The sequence below is a fragment of the Gossypium hirsutum genome, chromosome A05, assembly GCF_007990345.1.
Source record: "Gossypium hirsutum isolate 1008001.06 chromosome A05, Gossypium_hirsutum_v2.1, whole genome shotgun sequence".
Taxonomy (NCBI): Eukaryota; Viridiplantae; Streptophyta; class Magnoliopsida; order Malvales; family Malvaceae; genus Gossypium; species Gossypium hirsutum.
In genome coordinates this window covers 763,458-781,326 of record NC_053428.1, presented here as the reverse complement: position 1 = coordinate 781,326, position 17,869 = coordinate 763,458, and the positions used below count along the sequence as shown (strand labels likewise).

Below are 17,869 nucleotides of genomic sequence, written 5' to 3'. Positions count from 1 at the left end.
CTAAATGCCTTGGATACTTAGTTACGAAATTTCTGATATCAATCAATGTAACTTCCCAGAATATAATCTCCGAAGCTAGGCGAAAATTAAATAAAGAACAAGTTTGTCAAATGTTAAGGAGATCTAAAGTTATTATTATTTGTTATAATATAATATCCTGGCATGCACGTACTCGTAATTAATTATATATTTCAGTATGGGAAGGAACGTGCAACAAAGATACATACGACAGATATCTGTCATAAGTGTTGCCTACTGGCAGTTAGCAAACCAAGCTGTAAAAAGGGGGAGCATTAACTTTATGTGTCTACAGGTTGGATAAAGCATGTACTTTATTTAGCATGTCTGTATTTACAAAGGTTGGATACTCCTTTATTTTTATATGTATGTATTATATATATAATAGCTATTCAATCAAGTCATAAAAAAGCTCCATGTCCTTTACAGTTTACATAGGATTTCAACTACCTTTTAGGGGTCACTCAATGTGAAGCTTTCATTATCTTCAAAAAATTGATTTATAAATTTAATATTATAATTTTTTTTATTGTGATAAGATTATCTAATTTACAAGTTAAGAAATTTTAGTTAATATATAGTTGATTGGTTTTATTTAATTTTAGAATGAGTAATCATATGGGATGCATGAGATTTCAGTAATCCACTTAACTTTCCTTTGTAAGGGATTGAAAACTAATGGTACACTGTGACTAATGTTTTTAGGTTCAATAATCGACTAGCCCGGAATATTTTTTGGGCCTATCTTCAATGGTGGACCGAAATCGTAAGTTGGCCTTTCAAAGTCTGGGTGATAGATTTAAGGAACGAATAAGGAATTGGGCTGGAATCTTATAGGCCTGACGCCCATGTCTTTATTGCAATTTCATGTTATTTATTTGTTTTTAATAACTACAACTCAAATATATAAAAGAAAAGTATAATCTGGGACTGGACCACGATAAATTTAGACGTGTTCATATCATGAGCAGACTCAACCGGCATCGTGCCAGTCAAACACTGCGCCGTTCCATTTCCAGGCTTCCCATTTTGCCACCGCTAGTTTTTGCATATTCAATATTTCAATTTACGTTGTCGGGTGTGTTTGGTTGTTGGTTTAACGGAAAAATGGAATGATAGAATTGAAATTGGTAAGAAAAAAAAAAAAAAAGGAGTGACGAATTTTGACTCAATTTTATACCTATTATGTTGATAGAAAACATCATAGTTTTATTATACATTTAATATTGAAATTCAATGTTACTTTGAATAAATAGTTAAAAATAAGATTAATTGAGTTATATAAATCATATAAAAATTATAAATTAATTTACACAAATATGAACCAAAAAACTACATCATTAAAAATGAAGTGAATTTAATTTTTAATTTTTTTATGGTATATTATCATCTTTCTAATATAATTTTATATAATTTATGAATGCATCAATATAAATATACATAATGTCTCTTCTGGCAATCTCTGTTTATCAATTAGTCGCAGAGCATTTCATTGACTTTAAATTGATAAATTAATAGAAAGAAACCATAATATATAGTATGGAGTTGACCACCAACACATAGGTGAGGGGAGGAGAGGTTGATAACTCTCAAGTAAACACGACAGTTTAGATTCCTCAGACCCTTTCTTAGCAAAAATGAAAACCGCGTTTGCTTATTTCATAATATTTGTTTACTAAAAGTATTATAGATTAGTTTTTGTGCATTATATTAAAAAAAAATATTTTTTAATTTCAAGTCAGATCAAGAAAATAAATATGCAATTTTTTAATAGTAGATATAAATAAACTTTTAATAAAATGATACATATAAATTTTAATTTATTAATAAAAAGAAAAAAATACAATTTTACCTGACTGACTATAGTAGTTGCTGCCACATCCACTTATTATTCTACTATTATATATCAATTCATTTTGACCTAATGAACCTCACAAATCTCGCCTGCCTGCCTGCCTGCCCGCCATCTCTGTGCTCTCCCTTCCATATAAATACTACCCCAATCCACCATCAAGTTCAAACAACAGCAAAAACCTGAACTATAATTTTCAAACGAAAATTTACATCAACAAATATGGCTGCATTTCATTCCCCTTCAACTGCATCCATTGGGATGGTTTTGTTGTTGCTCATCAGTTTTTCGATGGCTGCTTTTGCTTACGGTAACTTTTACCATAATTTCGACGTCGTTTGGGGAGACGGCCGTGCTTTGATTCAAGAAGGAGGCGACCTGCTTACGCTGTCTCTTGATAAAACATCTGGCTCTGGGTTCCAATCTAAGGATGAATATCTCTATGGAAAAATCGATATGCAGCTCAAGCTTGTCCCTGGCAATTCAGCTGGCACAGTTACTGCCTACTATGTAAGTATTCAAGTTTCTTTTCTTCATAATATGATTTAAATGGCACTAGTTATTTTGCGATGATCAATATAAACATATGTGCTACAGTTATCCTCCAAAGGTGAAGCGTGGGATGAAATAGATTTTGAATTCTTGGGGAACTTAAGTGGACAACCTTACATTCTCCATACTAATGTCTTCTGCCAAGGCAAGGGCAACAGGGAACAGCAATTCTACTTATGGTTTGACCCCACTGCAGATTTCCACACCTACTCCATCCTTTGGAACTCACAGCGCATTGTGTAAGCAATCGAAATTCGAAACCCTCGATTTGCATTATATATTTCCTGAAAAATTTATTAATTTCCATACCTTGTTTACTGTATATCTCAGGTTCTCTGTGGATGGCATCCCTATTAGAGAGTTTAAGAACTTGGAGTTTCTTGGCGCTCCATTTCCTAAGAATCAGAAAATGAGGTTATATTCTACGCTTTGGAATGCCGATGACTGGGCAACAAGAGGTGGACTTGTGAAGACAGATTGGAGTCAAGCCCCTTTCAAAGCTTCCTATAGGAACTTCAATGCCGATGCTTGCGTTTGGTCATCTGGTTCATCTTATTGCAGCTCAAACAAAAATGCATGGTTTTGGGAAGAGCTTAATTTCGCTAAGAAAGGACAGATGAAATGGGTGCAAAATAATTACATGGTCTATAATTACTGCGAAGACACAAAGCGATTCCCCCAAGGCCTTCCCACGGAATGTACCTTTGCCGACATATTCTAAGAACATATAATCTACCTGGAATTTGAATTCCCAGGAATTGTATTTCCCGTATCGGTTAAATAAGTTGCCTTCTTGATGTGTGTGTTTTTGATTTTTGTTTCTGAACTTTTTCTGCTATTACTTATTTATTTACAATTTTGAAATAAAGGATTTTTCAATTATTTAATATTCAAATTTAACATTTTTTAATATGATATTTATATTTTTTTTGTTCAATTTAATATGTATATTTGATAAAAATTATATATTTTGGTATCCCATAACATTGTTACGTACAAACTGTTACTTATTTGTGGCCGTACGGAGGGCTTATTAGAGCTTGAATTCGCCACATTTTTATCCGAAATTCCCCGACCATTCAAAAATCTCGTTCTTTTCCCTTATTACAACAACTATGTGTAGAGTGGAGTTAGCCCGTTTGGAATATAGAATTCTCATCAGCGACAATGGTGTGGTGCAACCGAAGAAAGTAGCGTTCGTTGGTTCGGGTCCAATGCCGCTCAACTCCTTTCTAATAATAATTATGGTGGAATTGACCAAGTCAATAATGTATCTCTTACTTGAAGATAAAGAAACTCAATTTGTTCTAAGCAGCAAACATTAATTGCAAAGTTAATAATAAATAATCGAATTACCATATAATGGATTCAGTTTCCAAAATTGAGACATTATTTATAAACAGTATACAACTATACTTAATTATTTATAGTATTGCATCTCCTCTTACTTTCTTTAAGCTCTCCTCTTCCCATAAATCTCCCCTTCTCTGAAAACCCTAATATTACTGTTATTCTTAGCCAAACCTTTTCATAAGATTAAGTTTTTTAATTGGTGAAGAGAAATCCCCGTATATTTTTCTTTTTCCTTCTTCTCTATTACTTAATAACATGGAAGAGATATTTCTTGAAAATCTGATTGAGCCTCAGATTGATGATGATCATACCCTCAAGGAGTTAACAGTTTTTGCTTTTAATACTCAAGTTCTTAGCCTTCAGTATCTTTGTGCTGTGCTCCATAACTGCAACTATAAAGGTATACTCTTACTTTTGAGTAGCTCTGCTGGTTTTTTTTTTTTTTTGGTATGTATTTATTGTTGAGATTTCAATAACTAAAGAGTCGGGAAAATTGAGGTAATTTGATTGTTTCAGTAGACGAGAGCATGGACTTTAGGTTCATGCAGAGAAGCGTCTCCTATATTATATATATATATTGCTCATCCTCAGCGACAGTTTTGATTATGATAATGAGCATTGGATCCTGCTTTATAATATGATAGTTAATTATTTTCAGTTTTATATATACTTAGATTAAAAGCACCAAGTCTTGGTTTGATGAAGTTTCTTGAAATATGGGATTTAGGGTTTTAAGGGATGGTCTTGACATGTAATTATTAAGTTTTATTACAATCAATTTTCTGTTAAATTTGATATGCTTGTAGTTCTTTTCGCCGAAAGATAGTAAACATTCAAATTGCTTTTTTTTTTTTGTTATTCGCTCAATCCTTTAGAACTATAGGATTATATTATTTATTTTCAATAAAATAGGATTTTATGATTTATTCATTACTTTTTTTTTATCAGTAACGATTATATGTCCAAGCCGGTTGTATTTTGTGTTAAAATTTATCTAATTAATCGTTGATTTGCCGGTGGGTTTTATCAGTTCGATTTGAATTTTGCAGTTAAATCAGCATCATCCGCCGTTGAAGCTATAGAGATCCTGCGTACAAACAAACATGGAATCGACATTGTGCTTGTCGACGTGGATACTGCTGACTTGAATGCTTTTAAAGTTATGGAGACTATTGGACTTGAAACGAACTTACCGGTGATAAGTAAGCTTTTAGTTTCCTTCATATCAAACCATCTAGGACCTGATATTTTGTTTGCTTGCACTTCTAAGTAGTAATCAAGTTGGCCGTGGTGCATATTTTGTAAAAATGCAGTGGTAACAGCAGATAGCAACCTGGAAAACATAACCAAGGGATTAGCTCATGGGGCTGTAGATTGCATCATTAAACCCTTTGAAATGGAGCAAATCAAGAATACTATTCAGAGCCATGTTGCTTCTAATAAAACAAGGGGCCAAAATTTAAATCCTTTGCCAGGGTCCAATGCTCGTATGGCAGTTAAAGATGCCTGTTGTTCTAGTAAACGGAAGAAAAAGAGATTGGTATGGAGCAGGGAGCTCGATGCAAAGTTTGTAAAAGCTGTTCAGATATTGGAAAAAGGTAAGTACTAGTTATAGCCAATAGTTTCCCGAATAAGAATATTTGAGTATATTCCTTGAAACTGAGATTGTTTGTTTAACTAGGATCTGAAAATGTGCATCCAAAGAGGATACTTGATGTCATGAATGAACCAGGACTCAGTCGGGCACATATTTCTAGTCATCTGCAGGTAATGTGGAATGTTCATAATATTGTTGGTTGTCCCATATATATATATATTATATGTTCCAATGATCCTGATATTTTGCTTTTTCTTTGGTTTGTTTTATTTACTAGAAGTATAGACTAGCGTTGAAAAAGCGCAAAGCTGACACGAATAAACAAGGCTTGGAAGTGGAACCAACTAATTATTGTCTTAAAAAAAGGGAAATTGGCAACTTTAATGCTGATCGTCGTCGTCTAGCCATTCAAAGCTTTAATGGGGTAATGTCACCGTCTAGCAGCTCGCCGGATCAGAAGAAGCAATCTCAATCCCTTGTTTATAGTTGCATAAATGGTCATGGCCCAGAGTTTCAAACGCCAGATTTTTACTATAATAATCACCGCTTAGAAACGAATATTCAGCCTCATAATGTTGAATCCGAGCATGTTTCAGGGACCACTACTCTGTCACCATACTTCAATGGCGTGGACTCCGAGCCTATTATTCTTAGCAGTGCGGCGGTTTATCCATCCCCAAATGCTGTATTTCTGGAACCTGAAGCTAATATAGCTTTCCATTCCCATTTCGATGTTATTTCCGTCCCAAATCCACTATATGGTACTAAATTGTCATTCAATTATTTATTCCCTTCACTTGGCTCAATTGTTAGTTGTTAACATTGGTATCTCAAATCCATGCAGGATTTACAATAGACTGTTCAACTGAGGTGCAATATCCAAGTTCCACGGTCTTGGGAAGAAATAGCGAGACCTATGCGGTGCAGAATGGCACAACGATATCACCATCCGACACTAGCTCCTACCATTATGTTGAACCTGAAAATGAAGTGTCTGGGACTTATAACAGCCAAATCGAGTGTAGTTTGTTCGAGGAGGAGAGCATTGATTGGTATTCTCTGTTAGATGATCAGTAACTTTCTAGTTTAACATAAACTAATATAATTGTCAAAATGCAATCAGTAGCTACCTACCATGTTTATAGTCTATACATATAGGACAAATTTCAATATATATATAGGCCAAAGAAACTCCCCTTACCCTTTTCTTGTATTTTTCTACAATTATATAACATATATATACAAATACTAGCTAGTTATGCACATTTACTGTTTTTTTTTTAATTTCCTTAACTAAACTTATAATGTGGACATATATATTCATTATCGGAAGTGTTAGCTCTTAGACAGTGGATATGATGCCACATGGCAACCATATAACGGAGGTCCATCATCCATGAAGGGAGTACCAACATGCATGTATTAACATGTCTCCTGTATCTAAAAACTTTTAAAAAAATAAATAAAACATATAACAAAATTTTTTAACCCACTTGTAAAATAAACTACTTATATTCCAGATAATAACACAAATAATTGTGCCCTTTTAAAACTGTGTAGTCAGAGGAACGTGATTTCCTTAAGCCAAAATTATATTAACTAATTATTAATTAGAATATGTTTCCCTGCCTTTTAACAGTTCTTTTTTATGTAGTTTTACGAACCGAGTATTATACTAAACCCATTGTATGAAAATGACGTAATCCAATGTATAGAAGAAATATGCTATCCCCTTCCCTTTGCATTATTTATATTTATATATTTATCAGAAATCAATGCGATATTAATTTTGTAAGTCAAATTATATAAGTTAATTCGATATATTAATTAAAATCTTCAAAATTAATTCAATCGTGGAAATCAATTTAATTATTGGCTCGAATAAATAATTTATCAAAAATATTAAAAAAAATAAAATAAATCAATTCAATTATCGATTTAACTAACTCAATCTAAACCAACATCTTATTCCCTGTAAACCACCCTGGCAAATTTAAAATTATTCATGGAAAAAGAGAAACATATATTGATAAAATATACTAACAAAGACATATCAATTCCTTTAACAAAATGATAAAGGAAAAGAAAAAATAAGTAGGAAAATAAATACAAACACACTATTCTTGAAAACAAGAAATTAAAAGAAAACCACAACATCAAGCACAGGAAACAAGAAAATTTAGAAAAATCACAAACATAGTCTCCACGCCACAGTGCCCTAATTATTCTTGGATTATAGCAAATAGAAAAGAGATCATTAGTTATCAAAAAAGGGCTTCCTCGCTAGTACAACCGAGTTGATCACTTCATTTGTGGGATGAAAAACTGAAAGAACCTCAAAACCAGGCAAGTCCACTTCGTCCACTTCAGGGTATAAAAATGCTCTAGCTCCATTAGCACTCCTCACAAGCAAAAACCCTCCTGCTTTCATGTGCTTCCTTACATGCTCTATAATCTTTAATTTCCGGTCTTTCCTCATCCCAACTAAAGCTGCCAGAAATATACAGTCATATTCCATTAGCTTCTCTTTTACCTCCATTATGTCACTTGTCACGAACTTCATCCTCTTCTCGAACTCGTTATCCGAAGCAACAATCAGACGAGCCACGTCGTTCGCCACTTCATCTATGTCGTAGTTGTCGAAATGTGTAGATTTCATGTGATAGGTTGCCATTACAAAGGAAGTGAGCGGCATTGGACCCGAGCCAACGAACGCTACTTTCTTCGGTTGCACTACACCATTGTCGCTGAGAATTCTATATTCTAAACGGGCTAACTCCACGTAGTTGTTGTAATAAGGGAAGAGATCGAGATTGTTCAATGGTCGGGGAATTTTGGATATAAATGTGGCGAATTCAAGCTCTAATAAGCCCTCTGCATGGCCACAAAGAAGTATGAGATTCTCACGCATTGCTTGTACGTCCTGGGGTATGGCTTTAATATCTATATTTGAAGGAAGGGTACATAATTTGACGAGGTGAGTGAAGAGGGTATTCACTTGCTTTGATGGCCTCAATGACTCGAGCTTGGAAATCCTATCGTGAATTTGGATGACCCGAGCAATGAGGATTTCAGCCGGAATCTTTGTTTCAAAGTTGGATTGATTTTGAAGAGAAGCCATTGATGAACACACACACAAAAAAAAAATAGTGGATTGGAGATCGGATTACGAAGAAAGATTTAGAAAACTGTAGGTGCGTAATTATTATCTCGTGGATAGAGGGGCTAGCCGTTTCAAGTACTTATAGAGGAAGAGATAGTTAGCTTAGCAGGCCTAACATAAAATATATTTATGTGTTGGTCAATACCGGCCTCATGCTTCATGCCATCGTATCTAAAATAGCATACATTATATGATGTGGATAATAAATTATATTAGTAGAGATTATTAGTTGTAAAATTTGACTGTTGACATTCCAAAAAAAATCAATTTGTTTGTCTTTTTTAATAGAAATACAGATTAAAATGTTAAATATTTAAATATGACAACTTACATGACACTGTCGGCTTGATACATGTAAGTTGTCGTGCTAACATCATTAAAAAATTAATTTTTAGCTAGCATATTCGTAAAAAGAAATGATTTGATTCTTTTTGATACATTGATGACTAAGTTTTGCTCAAAAAAAGAATAACCGTCTAAATGATAATAAAAAAAATACAAACATTTAGAGTTAAAATTAAAAATGAATTTTCAATTATTTTTTAAATATAGTATGATTTATTTTTAATATATAAATTATAAATTGAATAGTGTATCATATATAAAATTATGTGCCAATTTACAAACATGTAATATTATTTTTCATTCATAACTTTTAAAATTCAGCATTTTGTATATGACTTAAAAAATAAAATTATTTTATATTTTTAATCATGGTTAAAAATTTAATGAATTATAAATCTATATATTATATAAAACCCCAGCTCCTAATAGGATTTAATAAGAGCATTTTAGGTACTATAAAAAATCAATAGGAGTATTTTAGGTATAAATCCTTCTTTTCTTTATTTTCATCTTTAGATTTAATTTTAAATTTTGAGTATTTTTAGTTTTTACTTTTTGATTACTTCATTTAAAAATAAAAATAAAAAACTATGTTTTTCCTTCCACCATTCTGCATTTAAAGAATAACGGTAAAGCAAGTTCTTTTGGTTCCTTCTTTAAATCCAGGAGAATGTTCAACAATAATTAATAAATTTTCAAAAGTCAAGACTAAAAAAAAAAACATCAAGGGTTGGAACTAACCTAATTCATGAGAGGAAGACTATGGAATAAGTGAAGACCACTGATTAATGGGAATAGGTTTCCTAAGAACCAAACTCTTAATCTACAAATTCGACATGAATGAATCAATGAAACTAAAAAAAAAAAAAAAAACAAACACTTTGATGGATATGACAGTGGATGGGATGATAAGTTATGATAAAAAAGGTCTACCTCATAATTTTTCAAAAGATATTGGGATTTAAATTTATTTAAGTGGCAAATAGATATTGGGATTTAGATTTATTTAAGTGGCTTATCAGCATATTTGTCAAAATGAGAGCTCTTGTTCTTTTCACACTACCTCCTTCTGAATCAATATATAATTAGTATTTTAGGGAAATAGATACCAATTTGGGAGTATGTTCACACTTAACAACTAATTTATTTCACTCTTTGATTTTATTAAAAACTTATTTTAAACCTACATTTTCATCTTTTTCAATTCTTAAATTTATATATTTTTATTAAATTATTCTAAAAAGGATAAAAAAATTAGCATTTGTTAATTTTATTAACATGTTATACACATGAATTGTCATATAGATAATACGTTATATGAATTGTCATGTAAATAATACGCTAGCATTTAATTTTTTTTAAATTTTAATGATTTTTAATTTTTAAAAATAAGTTTTATATTTTGTGAATTTTTTTAAAATTTTAAAATTAATTAAGTACTGACGTGTCGTCCACATTCATGCAACGTCAACAAAGTGAAAAAGAGTTAACTTTTGTATTCATTTTAAAGTGATTTGACAAGAATAACAAGTTTAAAAGACTAAAATATATGAAAAATTCAATGAATGACTAAAATAATTTTATTTTTTATAAAATTAAAGAGCTAAATAAATTATTATATACCTAATAAAATAATAAGATTTAGACTTAGAGTCAAACATAGGGGTGTTCAATCCGTTAACCGACCCAAATTACCATTAACCGAATTAACTGACGCTTTTAAACTATTAACCGACGAACCAATTTTTTTTTCAAAAAAATTAATCGAACTTCAGTTAATTCGGTTGGTTAACCGAAAATTATATATATTTTTTTATTTTTAGTTAAACAAGTTTAAAACATATAAAAAATTAACCAACTTAACCGACCGATTAATTTATATTTCTAAAAAAATAACCGAACCGACCGAATACTTATTATTATAATATTATTTATTAAATTCGGTTAATTCGATTAATCGACTGATTTTGAACTAAATTAATCGTTAACCGAACTTCTAAAAAACTATTAGCCGACTCTAACAGATTTAATTCGGTTAATCGACCAATTAACCGAATTCAGTCAATTAGACAAATGAATTCGATTTTACCCGAAATTTATAAATTCCTAGTCAAACATAAGACATGGGAAATGCCTCAATTTTTGCCACGTGGTCAAAATGCTGCACAATCTAAATATTCAAACAGTTGGACCGGAACATGTTTTCTTTGTTCATTAGTTGGAACATGGTTCTAAGGCATGTCTATGTCAATGTTATTGTGTTTAAGTTTTATTCATCCATAAATATGGAATAATATATGAAAATTTGAAGGTTTGGATTATTTTCGTTTCCAAGTGAAATTTGATTTGATTTGAGAAAAATATATTAAAATTCACCTTAAAAATAAAATAAATTATTTGATTTTTTAGATAAACTCCAATAAGTAATAAAATTTTTTGGATTTAAATCATGTTGAATTTTTTACAACTCAAATAATCAAAAAAATAATTAATGAATTAATAAAAAAATCATTTTGAGTCTTGTCAATTTCAAAAAAAAAAAGTAAATTGGTTTTTTTAAAATTTAAAATATATTAAAATTAATTTCCAAATTTCCAAAAGATAATAACATATATAATATCCTAAAAATATTCTATACAAAATTAATATCTTTTCTAAATAATAAATTCGAGGCCTCTAATAAATAAATTACTAAATCAAGTTTGTCTTACTAAACTCTCTTCTTTTAATTAAATTATTTTTTCAAATATATATGCTTTTAACTTAAAATTTAATTAGAAAAAATCTATTTCACTTAAATTTCAATTTATTCAATTTAATTAAAAAATTAAAATTGAATTCCAATGATGAAATAAACAAACTTGAAATTATTTCACTGTATTTTAACCCCTGATACTCATCTAAATAACCATCAACGCAGGTACCTTCGTTTTTCCTGTAGGTGGTGTTTGCATGTACATATGGCCTTGTAAGCTTGAATAGTTTTTCATAATAAATGAAATATATTATAGTAGATGAAAATTTAAAAAGTAAATATTATTTAATAGCTTTTACTATTAATTAAAAGAAAAAAAAAAGGCAATTATAAAGCCAGGCATAAGCGGAGGTCAATACTAACATAATAAAACTGCAATAACGATCTTGACCCAACATCCAAAATTCAATTGCTACGTACAGATTGGGATTAGGCTCATAGTTTCTAAAATGTATCATTGGGTAATAAAACAAAATTTATCCCAAAAGAAATGAAAACCAATAATCATGAGTCCATTTGTTTATTTGGTCGGCCTAAAGCCCAAACTTTACAATAAAATTCAGTTTTGTATATTGTATATTTGATGAGACTCAATCTCATTATCCAAACTCCTTCAACTTTATAAAAAAAATTATTTTAGTCTTCTATTTAATTTTTCATCTTTTTTAGTCTTTAGATTTGTATTGTTTGTCAAATCACCCCCAAAATAGATGGAAAAGTTAATGTCTATTAACTTTGATGGCATGACATCCACATAGCAGTCTATATGTATGTCACATTACTAATTAATTAATTATTCAAAAATTCAAAAATTTATATCTTTATGCTTTTTAATAATTTTATATTTTAAATTTTTAAAATTTAAAAAATTAATTAATTACTGACATGACAATTCATGTGTAGTCCATGTCAGTAAAATTAATAAAAGTTAATTTTTCCATCTATTTTGGGAGAATTTGACAAACAATTCAAGTTTAAAGATTAAAAGAGACGAAATTTTAAATGGAAGATTAAATTTTTTTTATAAAGTTGGAGGGTTAAATAAATTATTATACCTTATTCAAATAAATAATTTTAAAATTCTTTATATAATAGGATGTTCATATATTTCTTATAGATATTATTTAATTAAATTATGCCACGTGAGTTTGAAAAATATTTTATGTAAATATATATTTTAAATGTTTAATAATAATCATAGGTGAAATAGTAAAAAAGTTTGTGTTCAATTGTCATTTTTAATTGTTTTATATAAAAATTATATAAAAATGAAAAGAAAAATGCATCGTCATAATAAGTGTAGATAAATATTTTAACAAGTGATATCATATAATTAATTGTCTATGTATAAATTTATGAAACGTAAAAACACATCAAGATCTCATTCACGATAATTCATTAATTTAATTTACTCATATTTGACATATATAAATTGTTAATTAAAATATAAATTATATAATAATATATGCATAATAATTTATTTAACCCTTCAACTTTATAAAAAAAAAAGAATAACTTTAGTCTTCTATTTTATTCTTAACCTATTTTAGTAATTGAATTTGCATTGTTTGTCAAATTACTCAAAAATTAAAAAAAAAACGTTTGTTAACTTTATTAATATAGCATCCATATAGATATCATATCAACATTTAATTAATTTTTTATATTTATATAAAAAATTAATTAAATATTGATGTGGCATACACATAGACTGTCATATTAGCAAAGTTAACAAATGTTAACTTTTTTATCTATTTTTTGATGATTTAATAAATAACTCAGGTTTGAAGGTTAAATAAAAAAAAATAAAGGATCAAAATAAATTTTTTATAAAATTAAACAACCAAATAAATGATTATATTAATGATAAAGTATTAATTTAGAAAGCATATAATGGAAGCAACTATATTTATTGATGCAGTTGGAGGTTCCAACGAGCTTGAGAGGCTATTTATGATATATGTGTATGTGACTGTCTCCTTCTATTTAGGAAATTCGAAAAAAGAAAGAATGTGGGTACAATTAAAATATAAGAGATGAAACAATAATATTAAGGTTTGAAGGTATCATTATCAATAGTGGAGTCTCAATCAAGATGATGCCAAAAAAGAAAAAGACCCCCAAAGTTTCTTACAGAAACACTCAAATCACTGCCAATTTCTGTTTTTGTGTGTTTAAATATGAGCCAATCCCCAAAAACTGCATTAGATGCATACCTAACACAGCAGGCCCAGGATTAGATTCCATGTTAGCTGAAAAAATTAAATGCTTAAGCTTTGTGAAGCGATATTATCGATGCATAATCAATGGATCAACAACTCAACCATGAGTAGCCCCTTGATATTTAATAATCAATTTATTTATGTTGTTTGTAGGGCTTCATGTATTACTCCCATCAAACTCAAGTTATGTCGCATCAATATATCATATACGTAATCTATGAATACGACAATTGGTTTTCCAAAATGTTGAAGTAGGACGACACGTTGGTGGAGGAATTAAGCTTTCCTTGTATACAACAACAAATCACAAATTAATTTCCAAGTGGCTCATCTATTAGCCAGTGGTTGGTACGTCAATTATATGATTTAATGGTTTTTTTTATTTACTAAATTAGCCATATGTCAAAAAAAAATAGTTAAATAGGTTAAATTTTTGAAAATTTAGTAAAATAAATATTTAATTAAGAGAGAGTGAAAAAACGTGTCCAGAGCTCCAGATAGATATACTTTCACTTTAAATTGTATTTTTAAATATAATTAATTTTTTTAATATAATTAAATATTAATGATTTTATCCTTTCTCACATACATTTATGTTTTTTATTTCATTTTGTTTTAAGTTTTTTATATTTTTAATTAATGTTTGTAACATATCAGCTCATTTAGTTAAATTGTTAAATTATAATTTCATCATTGAGACTTAGCTTCAATTCCCCTTTTTTAAATGCATTTTATTTCATGTTGTTTTATGCTTCTTTTTTTAATTTTAATTAATAAATATATTGTTTTCAAAAAAAATATTATTTTTTTACTATTTAATTAATAACTCTTTTATTCATAAAATCAAATAATTATTAAAAATATGATTATTTTTAGTAAATATAATTTTTATATATGTAATATTTATTTTTTAATCCATATGATGAGTGTAATAAATTTTAGTATTATATAAACATGATGATATTTGAAATATCACACCATAATGTAGATGCAAAACAATTATATTTGAAATATTTTACATATAAAAATAATAATTATATTTGAAATAATTATTTCATTCTATAATATTAAAAATCACCATACTCACAATATATAGATGGAGAAAATAAATATTTAACATATAAATACTATATATAAAGAAAAATATATCAAAAAAATTAGTTGATATTTATATTATATATAAAGAAATTATTAATTTCAAATATTTTTAACATAATGATATATGTAAAATATATTTTTATTATAAAATTACATATTTATTATTTGATTTTATGAATAAAAGAGTTATTAATTAAAAAGATGAATTAAAAATAAAAAAATTGAAAACAATATATTTATTAATTAAAAATAAGAAAGCTTGAAACTTGAGAATAAAACTACTAGCATTTAACCATCTAACAAAAAATTTAATTATATTAAAAAAATTAGAAAATGCAACTTAAAGGGAAAGTGTGGTCGGTTGATCGCGCTTTCCCATTCTCTCTCTAAAAAATTGACATATTTCCTTGAATTTAAAAAAAAAATAACTTATTCAAGTGATAAATTTTTTTTTAGCATATATGATTTATTTAGCCATCTTTTTCTAACACACTTTATATATATATCTAATAATAACATTAATTTTAGCAATAATCTTTTAATCTAGCAATAAGAGTATTATGTTGTAGAGATAATAAATTTCATTTATCTAATTTAAATTTAAAATATAATTAAAAATATTGAATTATTAATCATTCCATCCCATAAAAAAATAATGCTCATAACATCCTCTTAAAAGGGTAATCAAAGCTGGTGACAATAACTAGACAGATGAGACATTGGAAAAGCATGAATCCTTTAATTGGAATCTCCCTCCATGTGTAGGTAGCACTTATTTTATATATTATTATATATATGTATCGCCGTAGAGAACTCCAACACCACAAGTTTGCTTTCCTCCCATTACTTGGTTTGGCCACTTTGATGGGAAAAAGGAAAAAAGAGGCAGAAATTTAGAGAAGTTGATTCAAACAGAAAGGGTGATGGAACTGAGCATTCAGAAAATAGAAGCCTTGATTAGGCTAAGTACGATAGTGATGTTGGTTTTAACAGCTTGTTTAATTGGGTTGGATTCTCAAACAAAGGTCATCTTCTACGTTCAAAAGAAAGCTTCTTTCAAGGATTTGCGTGCTCTTGTGTAAGATTTTAGTATCATTTAATTACCTCCAATCATCCATTTTATCTATATATTGTATTACTTAACTCAGTTTTTTTACAGTGGATTGCTGTATATCACTTCATTGGCTGCTGCTTATAATCTACTTCAACTATGCTGTTCTTCATTCTCAGCTTCTTACAAAGGAACCTCGCTGCAATCTTACGCATATCTGGCTTGGCTTCGTTATATTTTGGATCAGGTATGCATTTACTTTTTACCCATATGCTTATAAGAATATTAAAAAGAAAACGAAAACATGTGAAATGAAAACCATAATTAGATTGTTATCAGGTTCAGGGTTACAATTTACAATGGGTTCCTTCCTAGTTAAAGGATTATTATTTTTGTTAATTTCAAATTTAAAGACGAAGAAACATAACTGCTTGGATGCAATTTTATTTTATTTTGTATAATTATTAAATTATTCAAAGTCCTCCTTTAATTAAAAGAGAAGAAATTATGAATGTAACACCAAAACTACCGTAAGACTTAATTAAGCTGAGATGTAAACTTTTTGTTTTATTGGCTACGGATGAAATCACATTTATTAGGCGCTATTGCATTGAATTCCATAAATGGTACAGGGCCACAATGTTGGTTGATTATAAATACAACAATCTACTCCAATATCTTCATAAATCATTATTATTATTGATAAAGGACAGTACGCACCTAGAAGTGAGAGTAAAACAATTAATAATTTAAATAATTTAAGTTTAAATGAGTGGTAATTAAAATTTTAATTTTTTAAAGAATAATGAAAAATTTTAACCTAATTAAATTTTTCTAAAAGTATAAAAAAAAATCAAAATATTTTTAGAATTTTGGAGAGCCTTGGCCTCTCAGCGCTTATAACACTTCACTCATAATTGTATTAAAAAATAGAATAAAAAAGCGAAATAAAATCATTTTCAGTAATCTTATTTATCTGTTTTGGATTGCTTTTGTCAGGCAGTAGTGTACGCAGTGTTTGCGGGAAACCTAGCGGCTTTGGAGCATTCATTTTTGGTATTAACCGGAGAAGAGAACTTCCAATGGCTCAAGTGGTGCAATAAATATACTCGATTCTGCACCCAAATCGGAGGATCCTTGCTCTGCGGCTTCGTTGCAAGCTTACTAATGTTTTCCATCGCTTCCATCTCCGCATTCAACTTGTTCAGGCTGTATTCCCCCACCAAGTTCATGCACTTGAAACTCTAATCATAAATTACGGTTAATGTGGTATTAAAAATTTTTAACTTTATAAATTGATTGATATTTTGCCATATAATTTAAAATTTTTAAAAATAAAATGTTTGTGAAGTTAAAAAATTTCATGCAAAATAATTACTTATGTTAATATTATTATTTATAAAAGAAATGAAAAATAGATTAAAAAAATAAAGTTAAAAAAATAGCTTTGGATTTTTATTATTAATAGATTGTCTATGTTTATCATGTACTTAATAGTATTTGTTCATATACGCTTCAGTTGTGGGCTTTGTTTTTTTTTTTTGAGTAAAATACCTGGATTCCATTACTCGTAGGTCATACATCAATTCCCAAAAACATCACAGCAGTCAAAAGCAGTAAATACATCAAACCAAATAAAAGCGCAATAAATAAAGCAGGAAAATTAGCGAAAGAAAACCTGAAAACATCCCATTAAAGCCAAAAGACACAAAACCCAGAAGAAACGCCTCTCTAGAACCTCCTTCAACCTGTTGCATGGAGTTCAATGACCGAACACCATAGAGACACCAACTTTGCAAACCTTCATGGAGTACCCGATAAACATTCTCCACCCCACAAAGCTAAATATTTCTAGTCAAATTC

At 29.1% G+C, this 17,869-nt stretch overlaps 4 protein-coding genes across 4 annotated transcripts; 3 read left to right on the top strand and 1 right to left on the bottom strand.

Annotated features, from left to right (window-relative positions):
* The first annotated feature begins 2,041 nt into the window (after positions 1–2,041).
* Positions 2,042–3,314, top strand: LOC121229199 (probable xyloglucan endotransglucosylase/hydrolase protein 23). The gene is made up of 3 exons (XM_041112697.1): positions 2,042–2,380; positions 2,468–2,661; positions 2,753–3,314. The coding sequence occupies exons 1-3, from the start codon at positions 2,093–2,095 to the stop codon at positions 3,141–3,143; spliced, it is 873 nt and encodes a 290-aa protein (XP_040968631.1). The 5' UTR covers positions 2,042–2,092; the 3' UTR covers positions 3,144–3,314.
* A 716-nt stretch (positions 3,315–4,030) lies between these two features.
* Positions 4,031–6,449, top strand: LOC121229175 (two-component response regulator ARR10). Its single transcript, XM_041112620.1, has 6 exons — positions 4,031–4,175; positions 4,825–4,977; positions 5,089–5,373; positions 5,457–5,542; positions 5,650–6,133; positions 6,217–6,449. The coding sequence occupies exons 1-6, from the start codon at positions 4,031–4,033 to the stop codon at positions 6,447–6,449; spliced, it is 1,386 nt and encodes a 461-aa protein (XP_040968554.1).
* A 929-nt stretch (positions 6,450–7,378) lies between these two features.
* On the bottom strand, positions 7,379–8,580 carry LOC121229198 (nicotianamine synthase). The gene has a single exon (XM_041112696.1). The coding sequence runs from the start codon at positions 8,491–8,493 to the stop codon at positions 7,630–7,632; it is 864 nt and encodes a 287-aa protein (XP_040968630.1). The 5' UTR covers positions 8,494–8,580; the 3' UTR covers positions 7,379–7,629.
* Positions 8,581–15,670: 7,090 nt separating this feature from the next.
* Positions 15,671–17,540, top strand: LOC107907482 (CASP-like protein XL3). The gene is made up of 3 exons (NM_001405295.1): positions 15,671–16,033; positions 16,115–16,253; positions 17,006–17,540. The coding sequence occupies exons 1-3, from the start codon at positions 15,879–15,881 to the stop codon at positions 17,252–17,254; spliced, it is 543 nt and encodes a 180-aa protein (NP_001392224.1). The 5' UTR covers positions 15,671–15,878; the 3' UTR covers positions 17,255–17,540.
* Positions 17,541–17,869: the final 329 nt, after the last annotated feature.